Source organism: Pimephales promelas, chromosome 21 (assembly GCF_988280905.1).
Source record: "Pimephales promelas chromosome 21, fPimPro1.hap1.1, whole genome shotgun sequence".
Taxonomy (NCBI): domain Eukaryota; kingdom Metazoa; phylum Chordata; class Actinopteri; order Cypriniformes; family Leuciscidae; genus Pimephales; species Pimephales promelas.
The window spans coordinates 18294883-18311862 of record NC_142789.1 but is presented as its reverse complement, the minus strand read 5'-3'; the positions used below and the strand labels follow the sequence as shown (position 1 = coordinate 18311862).

General features: G+C 39.7%; 1 protein-coding gene across 5 annotated transcripts in view; it reads right to left on the bottom strand.

Annotated features, from left to right (window-relative positions):
* Positions 1-16980, bottom strand: part of foxp4 (forkhead box P4) — a 133282-nt gene that overhangs the window by 30443 nt on the left and 85859 nt on the right. For 2 of the 5 annotated variants that reach the window (XM_039673575.2, XM_089124811.1), the window contains 6 exons: positions 14576-14662; positions 9143-9280; positions 7714-7867; positions 2766-2970; positions 2171-2266; positions 442-546 (listed from right to left, as the gene is read on the bottom strand). In XM_039673575.2, the coding sequence (XP_039529509.1) occupies positions 442-546; positions 2171-2266; positions 2766-2970; positions 7714-7867; positions 9143-9280; positions 14576-14662 (785 nt within the window). The remainder of the gene's footprint in view (positions 1-441; positions 547-2170; positions 2267-2765; positions 2971-7713; positions 7868-9142; positions 9281-14575; positions 14663-16980) is intronic. The other 3 variants (XM_039673576.2, XM_039673579.2, XM_089124810.1) reach the window with 3 other exon arrangements.

The window sequence follows — 16980 nt, the reverse complement described above, 5'->3', positions numbered from 1 at the left end:
TACCTGTCTATCAAGCGTTAGCCCTCTTTTTTCATACGCGAGTACAGTCCCACAGCGTTGGCGAATGTCTCACGCTCTCTTCAGCAATAACCTTGCACCCCCCACCTCCCTGTGGAATTCATTCGTCTCTTGTCTGTTCAAACATCACACCTGAACATGGCTGTCAGCCGCCCGGCTTTATCATTGCCTTTCCTCTCATCCCCACACTTACTTCAGCGCAAGAGAAGGCCTTTAGTTTACAAGCGATCTGCAAGCTCATCGAAAAAAGGACGAATCCACATTGACAGAGGGAACAGCCAGAGACTTGTTTTGCGGGACGCAGCAGGCAATGATGAATGCTCTGCAAGCTTGGCAGGGGGTTTTACGCGCGTTACAAGGTTTGACGTGCATGTAGCACACGATGTGCTTCTGGAGTGGATTTGACGGACAGCTGTCACTCACTTGATGAACTGGCCCATGTCCTCGCAGAGCGCTTCACAGCCGGGCCACTTGCACTCGCCGTGTCCGAAGAGCGGGTGGGAGGCCGTGTGTTCCTCATGGGTCGAGCTGAGAAAGACAAAAAAAAAAGATATATGTGATGATATGAATGATGTACATATTAATGGTGTACATAAAAATGATGTTGTGTTCAGGAAAACAGGAATACACACTCAAAAACATCAAAACACCTGCTTGCTTAATCAAAACAACTAATTTGTGTCGATATATTACTGAAGTGCTTTCAGACAGTCTGCATGGTAGTCTCACACACATGCAACTAATACAAAGCAATGAAGCAATGGAAACAGTCTTAAATGTTCCCTGTCTGGGAAAGCCGATAGCTTTGAGCCAGTCCTTCAGGAAGCTTTGAACAAATGCAGTTTGAGAGGACCCGGTATTTGTAAATGTAAAAAAAAAAAAAAAAAAAAAAAAAACGAACACGTCAGCTTTCCATAATCATGACTGACAGACTTCCAATAGTAAGTGTATATGATTGTATTAGCATCTTGCACTACGACGCAGGTTCAAATGTCTGAGATGCGGCCAGGAACAACACGCCACTATCTAATTACGAATGAACGTGGCTGATCTTCAGATGTTTCTAGGTAACGATGGGAGTTCGGATAAGGTGGCTGCTGATGTGCTGACAGGGCCTGCTGGTGGGGCCTGGGGATAAACGCTATGGTTTTGTTTCATTTGAGATACAGCCACTGTGTGCTCCGTGGCCGAGAAGTCTGGATCAGGTCTCTCTGGCCCGGCTTCTGTAGAGATCCATAACGAATCAGCCACGAACTCTCGCCAGCAATCTTCATCCAGCAATTTTTCATTTCGGGCCTGGCCAACAGCCATGGGCTAGCATGTAGCTTGTTTTTTTTTTTTTTTTTGTGAGGGCAGGGACCACAGAATCCTTCGTCATGTGTCTGACTGTTGCTAAGCATGGGATGGGGGCAAAATGGGGGGAGTGTGGCTTGTGGCGGTTGAAGGTCTGGGGAACTCTTCCCAATTCCACATCAGAGTACTGCCTAATATAAAGCAGCTTGCTTGCAGATGAGGCCCTCCTGATGCGGCACACACATGCTCCCTCCACCTCTTCATCAGATGTGCTGGCAGTGGACGGCCCACGCAATTCAGAAGCTGCTCGAGCGCTAGACATTACAAACTACTGGCAACCACACTGTCCACATGTGCCATGCATTAGCCTCACCGCACAGTTTTTCTTCCCTTTTCAGTTGCGAGTGTATGTGTGTGTGTTTGTGTGCAAATGTGTTAGGCCAAGTCAGGGAGAACAGTGTTAGAAGAAAGCTTTTCTTTCTGTTTAGCCATGATAGGGTGGGGCGTGTGATAGTGTTGGTTTATTTAGCTGTAGGTTGGAGGTCCCACCGGTGTAAAAATTGCTATATTACATAAAAAGATCCGCAGAACCGCTGAAAACATCACACTGCAGAACCATTCAAGTGAATATGAATTACACTATGTTTCTGATTCACTTATTTACATCTTGTTTTATTTATTATTCATTTATGCATGTACTGTATGTGTGCATGTATAAGCTTGGCTGGCCCGGTGTAGGTTTGATGCATTACATTTATATAAGAACAACAGCAGTCTAAGGTGGGCCCTCATTTAGATGTCTAGGTAACCATGTATGTGAGCATATACATACATACATACATGTGTGTGTTTTACTCACTGAGTGCTCTGCAGGTGAGCGCCTTTGGAATAAGGCATGAGATGCTCATCACTGGACTCCTTGGTGAAGGACGAGATCCACTCAAAGAGTCTTGCTCTTAAAAATTGATAGAACGTATAAGTACCCCACAGTAGGACCACTTTTCTCTCTCACACACACAGCTGCTCACCTCTCAGCTCTCACAGTATACTTTCAGCCACTCCACACACACACACACACTCATGCTAAACTGGCACAGGGGCGTCAGTCATGCTGAAGGCATGCTATGTTCTGAGGAACTCACACGAGCACCTAATATCAAATGAACCCAGGCATTTTACATCAGCTCATCAAACAGCACCTGACAGCAGAGACCTTGAAATACGACTTGAGTGATAAAAAATATCTATTTATAAAACGCTGTCATTTAGCAGTTGGCACTCTGAATGCTCATGGTGAAAACACATGAGTATAACTATAGCATTTGTTTGTTTGCATACTTTCAATATACTGTCAGTTTTCATTTTAAACTGTGGATAGTGTCCATTCAGTCTTCGACTAACTATAAACCATATCCCGTGGATAAACGAAGTTTGATCGTGAATTTTCCACTGACCTGTCTCTCTTTGGAGTGTGCACAGAGTTCTGTCCATTTGGCAAAGGATGATGGGGGATCTGAGGTGAGACCTTGGAGGCCGAGTATGAGGTAGTGTTGGAGCTGTTGGTGGTCAAATCGAGACCCTCGTGTTTCATGGCCTCCTCTGTGCTCTGAACATTGGCCACGTCCTTCCACAACTGCTGCAGGTCAGTGGGACACATGGCTGAGATGGACAGAAAGCAATCGAGAGATTACTACAAACTACTGTATAAATCAATATGTATTACAATAATCCATATAATGTCCTTAGTCAGAAAAAAAACAACACAAACTCCATTAAAACAAACACAAATTGGTGAGTTGACAATCCCAGAATCAACAACAGGTGCCATATGATGAAACCAATACCAGGAGACATTTTTTTTTTCAGTATGTTTATTAGTTTTCCTCATCTTTGTTGTGCTGAAGGTTATAAGCCTAGTGTTGAATGATGAAAGCTCCTTCTGAAAGCATTCAAAATCTGCGTCTCTCCTTATCACACATCTTAGGACACCCCCTCTCCACCTCACCTCATCTTGAACGGCGGCCAGCTGGCAGCGCATCCCGCCCCAGAGATCTTAAAGTCTGGCAGTGCGCTGACATTAGTGTGGCAAGCCATAAAACACCAGGCGCACACCGCGCCACACTTCATTACGGGGGGGGGGGGGGGGGGGCGCCAATGGGACTTGTTAAGTTCACGGGACAGCAGAAGGACAAAATCTTTCTAAATCTGAGGAACCAAATGGCTAATTTCAACGTGTTTTTGTTATCTTTCAACATCTCCGCAAATCCCCCTGGCTACCTCCATTTATAATTATCACTGTCCCGACCAGCACTGGAACTCACTGGGTGAATTAATCTTGGCGAGATGCTCTCTTGGCATTTTTTTGTTTTATTTTCCCCTCAAACTTGCTGAATTCGGGATTGTTTTCGTCCCTTGGAAAGGCGGAGGGGGTCTAGGTTGGGAGGGGGATTTGAGGGTGTAAAAAAGAGGGGGAGGGGGGTAAGCTCGTCTGGCGCACGCTGTTCCCGAAAAGCCACAGCCTGCTACGCTATCTCACATGGCAAAGACTTAATAGCAATCTAAATATTATGTCTGGTCCGCCAGCATTCTTGTACCGGACCCCGCCAAAACAAAACTCCTCGCCTGGCCTGGCTCTCTTCACCCCACCCCCTCTCTTCCCAGCAGGCCCGAGGCCAGGGAATTTATGTACGGCCACACTTACAGCTACAGTACAGGCTGTTGTTCACTAGACACAGACAACCTGACAAAAGCACCAAAGGGCCATGGATGTACTTTAACCCTGAAAAAAAAAAAAAACACACACCAGGCCGGTGGTGTGGGGCTTTTGCCGTGGACGGAGGAGGGAGGCGTTTTCTGCAAGTTTCTACTTTTGTGACAGAACAGCCAGAACATAGGAAGTGGAAGGGAGGACGCAGGGTGGAGATGGAGCGGTTTACCTACAGTGAAGTGTTTTGGTATTACATTTGCTTCCAAACACATACATGCACACACTCACACACACAGTCGCACACACAGGGGCAGGTGAGGCGTTACCCCTGTGGTTGGCCACACACTCTCTCTTTCTCTCACACACACTTCACAGAAAAAAAAATAAGTCACCCTGGGATGGCAAAGCTGTGTGTTCAGCAGCCATTAGGTTCACAGAAATAATTCTAATATGTGGATTTGGTGCTTAAGAAACATTTCAAAAATATGTAATAATGCAAACATCTTGAATAATTTCTTTGTTCAATTTAATGCTTCTTAAAAAAAAATCTTACTGACCCCAAACTTTTGAATAGTAGCACAAACTCTTTTTTTTTTTTTTTTTTAGGTATGAACATGTACAGTATGCTACCGTTTCACCGCAGCTTGGACTACATTACACTTTGTTTACCATCTACATGTGACTAACATTCATAAGTAGATGGCCAATCTCAAGGCAACATTAAAACTTCCCCTTTGGTTTTTCATGTCTGCTCCCTCGTCTAGCTTCATGCATCATAACTCCTGAAAAAGAGCTGAAGAAAAGTTTGGCATGGTGATCACAAAGCATTAAGCTGAGTCCAACAGATCTGGTTGCACGCTTTGGACAGGAATTAAAATGACTTACTGTAACTTTTAAGTGAATATTACAAAGAAACAAAAGTCATCCCAGCTAGCAGTCTGTCTAATACAGTGAGTCACTTGGGTTTGAAACTCTAGCCTTTCTGAGGGAATGACTGGACACGCCAAACAAACATGAAAACAACAACAACGGTTGGCGCCACCCATGGATAAGAGAACAAATCCTTTTCAGCAGCAGCTAAGGCCAAGCATGACTAGCCAGAAGAATGCGCATGGATGGCTGGCCAGTCATAATGGAGGGCTTCTTTTCAGAGAGGGATTGTGGGGAAATTCCATGATTCTGTTCTGTCGCAAGATTTGTTGAAGGGATTCCAAGAGCCCAGAGTTTATTGTTCTTCAAACCCCTTGAAACAATGACATAAGCAACAGGAGTGGAAGGGGGGCGCTGGGGTCTACGCCAGAAAGATGCCAAAGCCAAAAGTTTACAGCTGTCGCTAAAAATTATTTTCATCAATCTGCAAACCTTCCTCTGCTTTACTTTCTCCCTCTACTTTTTTTCCCTAAAAGCAGCCGTGCGCATGTGTCTGTGAGCGTGCGCGTGTGTGGTAGGCCCACTCAGGATTCCGGATGACGAGTCTCTGTTTTCTTAAGACTGAAATAATCAGAGATGTCAAGAGCAATGGGCGAGAATGAGAGTCAAGCACTCTAATAAAAGACCGGGATCATTTTTGGAGGCCCTATCGGCAAGAGTGGCAGGGATTTCGGCATGGAAACTGGAGTCGGCTCCCTGTTTGTTCTGTCCTGTTGAGGCTCTTGTAATGTTATGGCCACTGTGGAACCTGTAAAAGTTGATGCGTCTAATTTCGGCGGATGGTGGCCAGTTTTCAGTCGAGATCCATTTCTGGTTGGACCCTTTGACGAAATTAGGAAAAATTATTTTAAAACTGATTCAAAACCTCCATTTCCTTCTGTAGGGTAAGCGCGTCTGGAGCATGCAAAACTCACATGCGCACACACATAAGCCCCCTCCCAGTCTGTGCACAAAGCCCAGTGAATTTTGTGGCATATTTTACCTATTATCCAAATGACTGCCTTTCACAAAACCAACAATCAAGCTTTACTTTTATCTCTTTATGAGCTGATTAAGTTAACAAGCTTCACATGTGGCTCTACGGACATGGCTGTAGTTAGTCTCCGGGGGGCTTCATCTCGCTCTAATAGATTGAGATGATAGCTCATTGCCAAATTTTGGAGGAAGAAGAATGAGGGATTCATTTTACAGCCAGCTTTATTAGCTTTTAAGGTTGCGCATGTAGTAGCGGGGCAATTTGAGAGCATGTATATGTGTGTGTGTGTGGTGGAGGCTGACTAAGGAAGAATAAGTGGGCGGCGGACGCAGTTCTGGCCTCAGCCTGAGAATGCCATCTGGTCCTGGGCTATGGGCATGAACACAGATGCTGCATTTATTTAGCACACTGCATTTCCTCCAGAGCTCCACTTTCCTTTAATAGGCATCACTAAAGGAGCGAATCAGACATTCTGTGGTGTTTTTCTGGCTGTTGAGGACAAGAGGAGAGCTGTGAAAGAGACAGACCACCGGGTTGAGAGGCCTGCGGTTGTAGCACCTCACCCTGGGGCTAGACGGAGTTATATTTTTGCGGTCAAGATTGACCAGCTAAGATTTTTTTTTACCTTCAAAGATATGCATTAGTTTAAGTGAGTCAGTATCTGCAACAAAACTAGCTGACAAAAAGCACCCAAGTTCACTTCCATAACACATACTAAATTTGATAAAGAACGTTCTTCCCTTATCACACAAATAGCAGGTGTAACTGATTTCAATAGTCTGACGTTAACATGTTGCTAGCAGCAACACTCTTCTTATAAGCAAAACAATACTTTATAAAAATAGCACAGAACTAATTACACTTAACTATTTTTAGTGATATACATTAAATATGTTTATTTATAATATGGTGATTTGACCATTCATGAAGTACATTGTGCACATACTACATATACTACACAAATAGAGTATGTGTAGTAGTACACTGTAAAAAAATATTTTTAAGATTTGTTATCACAACATTTTTTCTTTTGTCAAATCAACTTAAATAATTTATTTAGTTCAGATAACCTATTATTTTGAGTTTGATGATTAAATCAATCTCCTTTATTGTATTAACTCAATTTTTCAATTTCAATCAACTTTTTCAATCAAAATTTTCAATCAACAATTTTAAGGCAACCAGGTTACTTATTTTTTTTAAGTTAAACCAAAAATATTTTTTTACAGTGTATAAATACATGTGTACACACACTATATCTGCCTTTATACTTCAATACTTTATAACTTTATACTTTATACCTTTAAATGCGTTTATTTGTCTTTGACTTGTATTCCAGCTGGAATATCTAAAAAGTCCTTGGCATAAAATACAAGTCCACAATGTGTAAAATATTAAGACTTGTTTTTATTTTCATCTTGAATATGTATATTTTGTCTTACCACACTAGTACATTTTTATTGGCAGTGCAATAAAAAACACAAGATTCAATATATTCAAGATACAAACTACGAAAACATGTCTGAATATTTTATGCAAATTTGTTTCTCATAAATTCATCGTAAGGACTTTTAGATATTTGATCTGGAAACCAAGACAAAATACTGCCTTTTTAGAATCTGGCAGTACCTGTGGACTCAAGTGTCTGTTGACACTCAGAGGCAGTTTGTCATACAGGTACTGTATCAGAAATACTTAGAATTGAGACAAACTACTAGTATGCAGGAAAAACAGTGAATCAAGAGCCTTGTTTAACAGATACGTTGTGTAATTGCATTGGTATGTGTACCTTGCTGCAGGCTCTGAATGGGTACTGCTCCTTGGCCCGGTTGTAGGTTCACCAGGCCCTGTCTTTGTAGATTTAGAATGTGTTGCTGCTGTAGTTGTTGCATCTGGATCAACTGCTGTTGGAAAGCCAGCTGTTTATTCCCCAACTGCTGCTGCTGTGAATGAGAGACAGAGAGAGGGAGAGAGAGAGAGAGAGAGAGGGGCATGTTAAACAAACAACAAAACAAAGAGATGGGAAAAGTGGGAGGAAGAGACTTGGAGAGCAGCAGGATAGAGAGGGCGGTAAAGAGGAGACATTCATTGGTTTTTATAAGCCTTCAACCTCGTCCAGGACATGTTTAGATAGGACATATCCTGGAATAGAGATATTTTCCCCAACAATCACCAAAGCACATCCTGTGGCGGTAGACAGCAAGCAGACAACAGGCTTGGTTCAAAGTGTCGAAGTGCATTGTGAAGCCTCATGCATTAAGAGATAACGCATTAATCTGTGTGTGACAGTTCCATGTGGTCTAGGACCGCCAACCAAAGACACGCTTGCAAACACGCTTGTTCATTCCTGCATGTCGCAATCTGTTAGCATGTGGTTGGCTTGCAATTAACACGGCAATAAACAATGACTAACAACATCTGTGCGCAATGTTAAGAACAGTTACAGATTATATGACATCAGATGTTTATCATTTTACAATAAGGCTTGGTATTTTTTCACTATGCATGAAATGTGTTTTGTGAAACGTGAGAAGCATGACTCCCAAACTCTGTTTTGCACTGTTTAATAAACAGGTCTCAATGTGTGTGGATAGTCATCGTTCAGCTTTCAAGAGATTTATTTTTGTTCCAGCTGACTTCTGGTGACGTTTAACAAAGAGAAACCATTTTATCAGCTATGACATAAGCACACTGCACTCCAAGACTAGCCCTAAACTTATAAAAAAAAATCCCTTCAGATCTTTAGCCAGAGGTAAGAAAGAACAGAAAAAAGGGCCAAGGTGAAGAAAAGGCTGGAAAAGACCAATTTATAAGTGAAATGCATGTATTTTATGTTGACCTAACACAACTGATGACATTAAGAGTTTGTGCCAGGACTACACTACCGTTCAAAAGTTTGGGTAAGCACGATTTTTTTTTAAAGAAATTTTAAAAAATTGAATTGATCAAAAGTATTAAGGACATTTATAATGTTACACAATATTTATATTTCAAATAAAGCTTTCCCTTAGAGCATTCTATTCATCAATATATTATAATGATTTCTTAAGGATCAGGATTTTTTTTAATTACTGGTTATTAATATTACTTCACAATATTTCAGTTTTTACTGTATTTTTGATTAAATAAATATAGCACAATGAGACTTCTTACAACAACATTACATTAAAACCAAACCAAAAATCTTACAAACCCTAAACTTTTGAACAGAAGTGTACCTGGTTTTCTATACATCCGATAAGGTCAGTTGGTGTCGTGTTGATAAATATCCTCCTTCCTGAACCGGCCTGAGTCAAATCACTGTTTCCAGCAACACGCTTTTTGATGTTCCCCCAATGAGAGATGGGCCTTATCTCCTTTAAGATAACGGCACAAAAAAGTGGAGGGGAGAGAGAAAAATATGTTGAAGGAGGGAAGGAAAATAAAAAAAGGAAAATAATTAAAAGGTAGTTTCTTAATCTCACTGTCAGAAGTGGCTTGAGGCCACGACCCGAGGCACAAGGCCTCATGGGAAAGGGCCACATGGGTCAACATCAACAGAGAGAAAACACAAGCCCTTTCCAAAGCTTACTGAGCTGCTTTGTTCCCTATACAGTACATCCTACATACACAAAGTGAAAGATTTGGAAAAGGCAGCACATAATCAATGTCAGTCTCAAGAGACTGACATTAACATGGTGCTAAGCTAAGCTAACTGAGTATAATTCTATACTTTATTAGCAATGATCTGTCATGATTATATGCGACATACTTTTTGCCTTCTGACGAATTCAAAATTGAGAAACAACATTACAAAATTGCCTCAAATAGGGACCGCATTTTTAATTTTAAAATTAAACCTAATTTTCGGCAATGTTCAGCACACCCATAAACACACACACAAAGAAAAAACTGAGAACATCTTAAGTATTTTTCAAGAATCGCACTTATGAACTTTCAAAACTTAACTTCTTTCTTAGTCTGGCCCCAACTCTCCGTGGAGAGACGCACCTGTCCCCCCCCACCCCCAACTTTGAGGCTGAAAGATGTGTGAACAAAGAACATTCAGTTAACAAACAGACAACCGAAGAAGTGAGCTAATGCCAATATTCAGCATGTCTATCCCTCTCTCTTCCTCCTCCTCTTCATCCCCGTCTCCTCTCCTTTCTATTTCTCTCCCTGTTTCGGTCTCAAGAGACACAGTTCAAGTTCTTTAACACATTGTGTCTGCACGCTGTTTACATTAGATGCAGTTGAGTGGCTAAAGCTAGCGAAGTAACAGGCCTGTCAGCTTGATTTATGAGCACATCAAACAGAGTTTGGGCACGCCAGGCCCGACTGACAGCGCTACTTCATTAGGCTGACTCCAGGGTGACTCCACAGCTCAACCATCAAACTGAGAGAGAGATAGAGAGAGAGAGAGAGAGAGAGAGAGAGAGAGAGAGAGAGAGAGAGAGAGAGAGAGAGAGAGGGTGAAACAAAACAAAAAAATAGAAAAAGAGCAAAAGTCTGGATTGATGATGCAAAAATGTGTGTGGCAACCATCTCTCCCGCTTTTCTATCCATCTATCTCACCTCTCAACCTGCTTATGTTGACTGGCAGTGATATGGGCTGCAATTAAAGCATCTTTTACTGAAGGAGAGCATGAAGTGTCATCTCTCCATCTTCAGGTGTTTTACAAAAACAAAGCCCTGAATATAAGCTTCCGATTTCAATCACAGATTATATAAACAGGCCTTGATTGTTGAAATATGATGCTACTAATGAAGAATGCAAGGAAAATGTATTTTGATGACAAAATTGATGTGCTGTTATTATGGCCAGAGAAACGGTTTGTTTCATGGTTTCAGCGGTCAGTTACAGTAACTGTGCCAGTTGAACCAACATCATGGCAGAACATGGAAAGGTATGTTTCAGAGGACGAAGGGCTTTATAAGAGGGCTAGAGGGATGAGAAACAACACCACACGTTCTTGTCTTTCTATCTTCTTTCGCCTCCTCACGCCTGACTGCTTTACTCTTAGTCCAGTGCTGTCAGTGCACTAGTCCCCAGGGGAACACCACTACATGCCAGGCAAAACAGACACACAAATCGTTAAACATGGCTTAATCCAATATACTTAAATTTCCCTTGCTGTAATGCCCAATGTAGACAGCACGCATCTATCTATCTATCTATCTATCTATCTATCTATCTATCTATCTATCTATCTATCTATCTATCTATCTATCTATCTATCTATCTATCTATCTATCTATCTATCTATCTATCTATCTATCTATCTACACACATAAATACTTTTTTATTACATTAATTCATAAATAAAATAAATTATAATCAAATTAGGGGTATCAAAATAAAAGTTTAATGGGTAAAAAAATATTTAACGTTTTTTTTCTGTCATCCTTTCTCTGTCATCCTGTGCAACAGTATATGATTGCACTATCCTTCATTCGGGTGCTTTTAAACCATTCAAGTGCGATAAGACGCAAAAAAAGAACTGTATGAAGATCTGTATGTTGTGAATAAACACCTGAAACGTGCGCACAATGACAGATCGCCAGTGCCGTATTCTCTTTTAAATTAGTTAAAAAGTGTTAAATAAACGTAAAGAGGTGTGAGGCAGGGGTGTCTCACCTCTTTGCAATTTATGCAATGAAGGCAGTGTTTGATTATTCAATGTTTGTATATTTCCTACCGGTCAGACCTAATCATTGTCCTTACTAAGATTTTTTTTGTTAACTTTACTTAGTGTTGAACTTACTTACAATTTGTTGAACTTAAAATTTCTTAGTAATCTGTACTGTTTGCATGCTACGCCTTCGTTACTCAGAAAAACCTTGTAAACATTACTTGACTTGTTTCAGTACCATTTTTTTTTTTTGCTGTCTCTAGTAAGTATAACCCCAATAACGATAGCAAATAAAATTGTAAAAAAGTCAAAAATAGAAAAACAAAGCAATTAATTTATTCATGCCACAATGCACTCTGGGAGTACACTTCCTCAGATCACAGACAGAATTAAGTTGACAAAACTTAAATGGATTAAGTAAGAATAACTTGATGCAATTAAGTTATGCTTGCTTAATGAAATTAAGGCAACGAGTTGGCATAATAAAATTAAGTAAACCGAACTAATTGGTTTTTACAAGGTTAAATAGGTCAAAAACAATAAAAACAATAACTTTTTTGTGCATTCTAGCCGGGCAGGTAAAAATTTGAACTGGCCTGACTGTCTGTAGAAAAAGAAAAAAAACATTGGTATTAAGCCATGATATATTAAAAGGTATTTTCAGTATTGATATCAGTGACACTGGGCTTTATACATAGTGCTTAGTAAAAATGTCATTAAAAAAAAAAAATATATATATATATATATATATATATATATATATATATATATATTGTGCCATCTTTATGTTGTTTCTACATTATTTTGGAGATTCAATGTGAAAGTATTACAATATAAAAATATATTAAAAACAAAGTTCCTAATAATAGTAATAATATAAGTAAAAATAAAATAATAAATAATTAAACCTATTTTAATATTAATTTAATTTTAATTTGAGAAAACAGGTGGTGGTACAGTAGATTTTCAACCTAACAAAACTGTGTGGTGGAGTAGCAGAGTAAGGAGTACTTGGATTTCTTACCGAGACCGTGACGCAAAAGCACACACTCAGTATGTACGACTGGACTGCAGCGTGTTGGCCAAGCATTCTTGTCTTGAGTAGTTGCATAGTGCCAAATTTCAGGCTGACTAAAGAGGCCCTGAACAAACGTGAGCTGATCCGCGGGGAAGAGGAGCTGACCACTGCCCTCCCGATTTAATTTCCCTACTCAGAGAGCACACCATCTCCCTAGCTCTAATATTTAATAAGGGAAAATGTCTGAAAAACTCCTGAGGCCTTGAATAAGGTTAGTCATAATTTTTTTATACCTTTCCCCTCCCTCTCACTTTTCAATCTTTTTTCTTTTCTTTTTTTCCCTTCTGTCTCGGTCACGTTCCTTGGCTATCTGTGGAAAATGTCAGGATACTGGTCTCATTTGAAGTGTGTGTGTGCTTCGGGCACCTTGTGCATTTGCCACGCATTTGCCCTATCAGTCACTATATTGTCTAGGGCATATCTAACGGGTCTTAATCCCCGTCGTCCACCCCCACCTCAGTCTCTCACCTGCTATGAAGTCAAGAGCTCATTCATTTTTTGATCCTCTCAGTCACACATACAGAGGACTGCAAACCACCCTCAAACCCTATGGAGCTTAGATGGGATTTGTCCTATTTGCCATTTGTGGTGGAGTTGTTAGCTGAGACCATCACAACTGAGACTGTAGATTATTCTCTCATTCAAGTCAGTCTCCTAACATGGTTAAGCTGGTTAGGCTAGTTAAACCAGCAAAATAAAAAAAATAAAAATTAGTCAGGCTTGGAGACAATCTAGGCCATTTTAAACATTTTGTTTAGCAGTGCTCACCTCAATTCCACAAATTCACTGATCTCATTTCATTTAAACAGGATACCACTTGTGCTAGCAGCTATGTGCTCATCTCTGCTGTTTTGGTGGTTCTGGGCTCATTTTAAATAGTTGACTGACCAGTTAAACCTAGACAGCTATCTTAGGTTGGTTTGAACATGTTTAGCAGGACTTACCTTGAACCCTCAATACATTGGTGGTCACCTTTCATCAACACGGTACCAAAACCTTAACTGTGCTAGCAGATATGTGCTAATCTATGCTGTTTTCAGATAGGCAGGCTGTAAAACCAGTTCAAGCAATTTTTACACACCAGTTTGTAGACGCTGGAAGACTAACTAGACTAAGCTACACAAGCATTGGTAACCTGCTATTTTCTAATCTCTCCGCTAAGCCGTTTGTTCATTAAGCCCTCGCAGAAACTACTTGATTAAGTTGTATCAGATATAGCTCACGGCCCTAACACACAGGCCGCAAAAGTTTGGATTTCATTTGACCGCCAGATTATAGCGCAGATCTCTTCTCCCGCAGTGCGCGGACGGGTGATTATGCCCTTGCCTTTGTTGTGCTGCAGTCTTATCCTTAGTGATCCAACATGATTCCCCCTCACCTTCATTACCCACATCGGGTCCTTCTCCTCCTCCAGTGCCTTAATTGACAATTAAAGAAACTCGTCGACTCCACCACAGTCAGTTGTAATAGGGATTTTCCACTAGGCTTAGCAAGCGGCGACTTGTAAATTAATACTTAACGAGTATTAGCGGGGAAGCCCATGGTAAGGTTTGGAGCATGACTTTGGTCAATGACAGAGAAATGAAAATCCATATTCCCCAAATGTCTTAATCCGCATTTTTGAACCACTTAATACACAAAATGCAATTGACTGCTTGACAGAGGAGAGGAAAAAAAACATTCGTCTGTTTTCCTACAGAGGATTTCATGTAATGCTCAGTGATTACAGAGCCTTTATAAGGCCTGTGCCGCTCAGTGCAGCCCACAATCAGTCATGCAATCATCTCACACGTGAGAATACAGTTATTTTCAAAGAGTTCATTCCTGGCTTTCAAGAGGAACTGGCCTCTGCTGTGTGACAAATGATGTGTCAGGCTTCTTGAGGATGCTCATCTAGGGTGCAATGAAGGTGAAGTACACTGTGAAGCGCACTACAGAGGGAAGGGGCAAGGGTGTCTCACCTCTTTGGCCTGCTTCCCTGCTTGCTGTTGCTGGGTAAGGAGCTGGAGGTGCAACTGCTCCTGTTGCTTCTTGTAGTACTCCTGCAGCTGGACAAAAAAAGAGAGAGAAAGAATGATTTTAACTAAACAGAAATTGAACATATGCTGCAACAAAATAAACAATAATAATAATCATAATTTAATTAGGACTGTCAAACGATTAATCGCATCCCAAATACAAGTTTGTGTTTAAATAATATATGTGGGTGCACTGTGTATAATTATTTTGTATATATATATATATATATATATATATATATATATATATGAACACATGCATGTATATTTAAGAAAAAAATACTATTTTTATTTAACATATTTAATTTATATATAATATAAATTATACATAAATCTATATACAGTATATACATGAAAATATTTCTTAATCATATACAAGCATGTGTGTATTATATATATATATATATATATATATATAAACAATTATGCACAGTGCACCCACATATATTATGTAAATACAAACTTTTATTTTGGATCCGATTAATCACGATTAATCGTTTGACAGCCCTAAATTTAATACAATCATAAATAAAGTGGAAAAATTAATAAATGAATGAATGAATAAATCAAATAAATTAAACCAAAAACAAATATCTGCATCAGATATTCACCCCATATTGGCTTAAGCATAAATTGCACCTAATTATTAAATTTATGCTTAAAATATTCTTAATTTAATATATATTTTCTGACAACAATTCACAATATTTTATGGTATTTTGCTAAACTTATCAGTCAATTTATTTTATTATATTTTATGTTGCTGTTTTATGGATGTTTAAATATTTTACTAAAACAAGACATTTTTAGTGAGAGAACGACAATGTGTTCAGTGTTACAAGGACATAGCACACGCATGTAAAAAAAAAGACACTCTTTAAAACAAATAAATTCATCTGTAATCCAAATCTTATTATTGTACCTTTTCTCTCCATTTTCTTTATCACAACACACAAACCCAATAAAGGACATTTAAACACCAGTACTTCTTATGTAAAGAGACACCATGTCACAATAGGCAGCACCAAAACTGTTCGGTCCATCTGCTTACACTGGAAAATTTGGTGCTATCAAATGAGTAGCATAACACTGGGTTTCTAGGATGAGGTGAGGTAGCTGGGTGCAAGGAGTCGCATATGTCTAAAGGCATAAAAAAAAAATGAAAACAGGATAAAACAAGATCAGCTTCTTGCTTAAGGGCTAAAGTGCCTCCATAATAAGGCATATTCATCTTTTTTCAGCATTCCTCTAAAAGGCAGCTTAAACACCTGGCAGGCGGCGAATGAATGTGTCCTGTAAATCATCTGTCCATCCTTCTCTTGGCGTGGCAAACCTGACAGTGAGGAGACAGGTTTCCTTATTTATGATTGACTGAACTAAAACACACAACACCTGTCTGGGAGAGCGCTGGTAAAATTTGCCCTTTGCTTCTAATCTCGGATCAGTTTTTGTTACATCCTGAATTACAGTAATGATTAAAACACAGGTGGTAGAAACCAGCCAGAGATCAGCACGAAAAGCCAATTTATGCCTTAAGCCTTTGGGAGATCTGAAATACAGACACCTGCCTGATCCCTAAACTGATGCTACACTGATACTTCCCTATCCATTAATTATGTACAGGAAAGTTTATTTAACACAAAATCATGCCATTGTCAAATGGAAAAGGCACCTTTTGGATGTTTTTTTATGGTTCTGTTTGCTTGGGTGAGGGTTTTATGTAGTTAATAAAGCACATGAAAGGTGTTTACACACTGGTTACTTATTCAGTGCTCAGCTGAATGAGTCTCTATCTCCTCTACACAGGTAAACATAGACCTGTATGTGCTTTATCACTGTGAAACACCTCACCATGGCACACCTTGCTCTGATTAAAAGCTTTGGGAACAGACAGAGGCATGTGGAAGTCAATGATTTTTAGTGTGCATAGTCGGGTTAGGGGTATGTTTCATTCTCCAGAACAATGAAGGTTATTAGGCAAAAACAAGAAACAGGTTTGTGAGGGCAGAACAGCCGAGATAGGATTAATAATTTACAATGATCAATTACTAATTCTGTGAAAACTTTAGGATGTGGGACAAAATGTGTTTTTATTAGTATAGCTAAGGCAAACATCACTATTAATATTCTTCTTAGTGTTGGGGTCTGATCGAAACTTGTCAACCGAGGGTCTATTGAAGATCTGAATGAACGTTATTATAGTTAATGCTCATTCAGATAATCAGAAATGTCATGAAAGTTAACTTGGAAACCTGGAAATCATTTTCAAAAGAGAAAAAAACAAGAAGAAACTGTATATGTGTGAGGTTTTTACACTGCCAAAGATTTAAAATAGTACACTCAAAATA